Raw genomic sequence first — 4470 nt, 5'->3', positions numbered from 1 at the left:
GGCTGTACTTACACCCAGTGAAGGTTACTGTGACTCCCTGACTCTGGCCGGTGCCGATACTGTTTGTTGCTTTGCAGATGTACACTCCACTGTCAGCGCTGTTGGCATTGTAGATAACCAGGGATGGTGAGTTGATGGTTGAGCCTCCATACTGAACCTGGTCGATGGTCAGCTGGTTAGTAAAGCCGTTCGAGGTTCTCTCCCAGTATACACTGGTAGCTGCTGGGACAGCCGTCACGGAACACTGCAGTGTCACGGACGATCCAGTGATAGCCGTGTACTGGGTCTGACTCACTGTTACGGTCGGTGGATCTGAAGGTCAATGTCATGTAAGGTTACTGTAATTCAGATATTACGTAAGTTATTATATGACTGGTGCTAATTCCCAGCCCTGATTGGAGGAGTGACGTCACGTGACGAGTCTGTAAATATGTTACAGACCTCGTTCTATAAATAGAAAAGTGTTACAGACCTCGACCTAGAAATAGAAAAGTGATACTGACCGCTGCTAAAAATAGGCCGAGGTAATTTCCCAGCCAGTCTGTAAATCTGTTACCATTCACAATACTGAATTCAAATACAAATGAATTATCTCATCAACTTCTGAACTATGTTAATATTGATGATGTCAATTGTTCAAATAATATTTACTTGATATTAAATATCACATGCATTGAATCTGAAATTCAATTTTTGTGTATGTTATTTTGTATTTGAAGTCCTACACTCTGTGATTCCAAAATGGTCCATGCCATCCATGTGCTTATGCCATGAAAAATTATTAATCTTATCGTAAAATGTCATATAATAAAACAATGGTGGACTTCAGTTTCGGTCTATCTTCGGCCTCTGTGAATATTGTTCAGACCAGGTCCGTAAATCAGGGAAAGACCTCACCGGAAGTCCATAATTGTATAATATAGTTATGTAAACTGATTTAGGATGAACTCTTTTGTGCAACTCTCTGTTCTTAAAATGTTTTTTTCTTTTCTTTTCCAAATCTAACAAGATGAGTGAAGGAGTATGTGATATTTTGGATACAAAACAGTATTTTTAAAATATAAACCTTAAATTCTCCGAATACCTGTTAATAATATTAAAGGTATACTAATCACATATAATATTAAAGGTATACTAATCACAATAAAAAATCATACTTCCGGTAACGGAGAGTGACACAGTTTGACTTTGGCCAGACCCTAGCGTGTTCGTGGCTGTACAGACATAGGTGCCCTGATCATTGCTGTCTGTGTTGAAGATGGTCAGTGAAGGATTGTTGACTGTGGAGCCAGCATACTTCTGACTGTTGATGCTGATCGTGTTGCTCGCTCCGTTAGTGAAAGTTCTTGTCCACGTGACACCGGTAACAGCTGGGGTCCCAAATACGGAACATTGCAGTGTGACCGATGCTCCAGTGATGATGGTGTAGGCTGTCTGGGCTACAGTGGCTGTCGGTGGGGCTGAGGGTAGAAACAACACTCAACATCGATCTCAACCTTTATACCAGATTCACGTCAATATTCAACTACCAAAATAGTAAAAAGTTTAGTCAAAAATTATGGAAACAAAAAGTTAATGTTTCTACACCTCTGTGCTAAGTGCATGTTGAGAAACTACAATCTTACAGTTTTATGGGGTTAAAATAGAATCTGAGATTCAAGCAACTCCTTCTATTTAATCTTTATAAATGCTTTTAAATGTTTCAGCTGTCCCCTACAAGTAAACATTTTGACAGTACTTGACAGTTGTTCAGTCTGATCATTTTAAGAAGCACACCTTACACATATGCCTGAAAGAAAATATCATGCAACAAATATGAAATATCACAAATTAACAGTTATCCTGAATAGGAAATACAGGTAAGAGTTTACAGAAATGAATTTTACATTTTGCTTTTAATCAAATTTAAATATTTGATCAAATATATATAAGTACATTTTTGCCAGTTTTAGACCTTTAGTTAGGTAAGTACAGTATATAAAGTTTCTCATAGATAATAGTAGATCCTGCTAAAATATTTGTAACTACATCAACTAGAAGACATGTCTGTAAGATATGAACATCCCCTTGTGTCTGAAGTCTGTAGACTGGTGAAACAAGGAATCCGATGACAAAATAGCAATGGTTGAACTATAAATAGCAACAGTGACCTTGGCGTTGACCTTAGGACCCTGAAATACAAACTCATACAATGTATTCTCATTCTTGACCTTTGTATATTCTTTGATAAGAATCTGTTAAAAAGTGAAGTCATAATGCTACAGACATGGGTATAACCCCACTATTATAGTCCAGCACAAAGCTAAACTTAATTCTATAGTAGCCGTCAAGTGAACATTCTTAGTGACTTTGTTAAATACCCACCACCTGTGACGGAGAGATAGGCCTGGCTGCTGGTTCCTGTTCCGATGCTGTTGGTCGCTGTACACACATAGAAGCCTATGTCGCTGCTGTCAGCGTTGTTGACGCTCAGAGATGGACTGTTTACCGTACCACCACTGTAGTTGACTCCATCGATCTGGAGGATTGATGTGGTGCCATCCGTCAAAGTTTTGCGCCATGTGACAGATGTGTGTGCTGGGACAGCGGTCACGGTACAGTCGATAACGATGGAGCCACCAGTGAGAATACTGTAGGCGTTTTGGGGTATGGTAACAACAGGTATATCTACAAAACAACCAATCATATCACACTTGCCTAATCTTATCATTATGAAGAGAGTCTCTTCAATTTTAACCCTTGTATTTTACTTTTGAAATCAGCAGAATGATCAGGTCTTGCCTTTTACCAAAGTTCAGATAATTAATTGCACAGAGCTGATTAAATGATAATATTTAAATTAATACATTTTTTTGTCATATAAGGTTCATCGATACCTTCCAAAACCAATGTATCTATTTGTTCAATATGACATAATTTATTTTTCAAAGTGTAAAATCTTATCTTAATAAAATACTGGCTTATAAATATATTGGAGAGACCGACTTACTTCCACTGACAGTGAGGTAGGTGGTACTTTCGCCTGTCCCTACGATGTTTGTCGCCTGACAGATGTAGAAACCTTCATCACTGTTCTGGGAGTTGCTGATGGTCAGGGATGGATTGGAGAGAGAAACACCAGAGTACTTGGTACCGCTAACGCTGATGGCTGTGGACACACCTCCGACCAATCGTCTCCAGGAGACAGAGGAAGCGGACGGGTTGGCACTAACGGTACACACGAGGGTGATGGTGCCTCCCGTTGTTATGGTGTAGCTACTCTGGGCAACCGTCACCACTGGTAGACCTGAAATGGTTTATACATGATGTAAGTGCAGGTGGAAATGTACCAGAAATGGTGATGTTGAATAACATTACTCAATATAATAAGTAATCGGATGATTCATACTTTCTGTCGGATAATCAATTTTCTCAAGGAAAATCTACTGATGATGTTCTTCTCTTAGCAAGCATCTCGCTTTTTCTTTCCCAAGTAAATATAAATGTGGATTTTTTCTTTATTGATTGAGACATATGTAAGATTTAATCATTTTTCCATGTAAATTTGATTTTACATACTCCTTTTGATTTGTTTAATGTATTAAATACAATTTCGCAGATAAAGAAACCCCCCACCTAAATGCATGTTTATTATTAAGTACTATCAAATTAAACATTGAGCGCCATTTCTGTAATGTTTGTATAGTGCTGGCTTGGTGGTATATCTTCATTACCTTATCACAATTCTCATACAGCTAATGAAACTTAAATAGATGGTTACACTGTAAAATACACACATTAGTGTATTTCACTCTTATTTCTTAGTGTTTTATTGAAAACAAACAAATGCAAACACCAGCAATAATCCAAATTAAATTGAAAACAATACATTCCCCCACCCCCACCCCAAGGTTACAGAATGAAACTGAGCATAAATTAATATATAACATTTCAAATAAACAAAGCATGTGATAAGATAATGTAAGTTTAATTGATGGGAACAAAATGCACATACATTTATAAATTGACCAGAAACATGTAACACATTTATATCAACTTCACAATGACTCTTTAATGCAATACCATCAATAATGAACTACGACCCATAGATTCTCATGACAGTTGGTCTGTAAAGATAGGTAGTATCTTAAGCGGTACGTTGGCTGTTACCTATCATGACAGATGGTTTCTTTTAAAAGGTTATCTTTCTTCTCTTGACAGGGCGGTTGGTCTGTCAAGAAAGGTTTGTTCAATTGGCTTATAGACTTACTACTCCTAAAATGTTTGCCAATCATTTTGTTAAGTACATCTGAAGCGCCTAGGTAAAACCACAGCTTTAACAAAAATCAATCATACCAATTAGGACACTTCTAAGCTTAACACTGCAAGTCCAGTTGTGTGAACAAACTGTGACTATAACCGAATGACAACTGTGTCCCAAACAGCCCTACATTATCGTGTGTGTGTGTGTGTGTGTGTGTGTGTGTGTGT

At 37.8% G+C, this 4470-nt stretch overlaps 1 protein-coding gene across 1 annotated transcript in view; it reads right to left on the bottom strand.

Annotated features, from left to right (window-relative positions):
• LOC110445281 (hemicentin-1-like) overlaps positions 1–4470 on the bottom strand; it is a gene marked incomplete at its 5' end in the record, with an annotated part of 47875 nt that overhangs the window by 28617 nt on the left and 14788 nt on the right. The window contains 4 exons of the mRNA XM_021489821.1: positions 13–312; positions 1158–1460; positions 2365–2667; positions 2990–3286. Of these exons, the coding sequence (XP_021345496.1) occupies positions 13–312; positions 1158–1460; positions 2365–2667; positions 2990–3286 (1203 nt within the window). The remainder of the gene's footprint in view (positions 1–12; positions 313–1157; positions 1461–2364; positions 2668–2989; positions 3287–4470) is intronic.

The sequence above is a fragment of the Mizuhopecten yessoensis genome, unplaced genomic scaffold (assembly GCF_002113885.1).
Source record: "Mizuhopecten yessoensis strain PY_sf001 unplaced genomic scaffold, ASM211388v2 scaffold2173, whole genome shotgun sequence".
NCBI classification, from domain to species: Eukaryota; Metazoa; Mollusca; class Bivalvia; order Pectinida; family Pectinidae; genus Mizuhopecten; species Mizuhopecten yessoensis.
The sequence above is the reverse complement of the archived record's forward strand: the minus strand, read 5'-3'. Positions and strand labels throughout refer to the sequence as shown.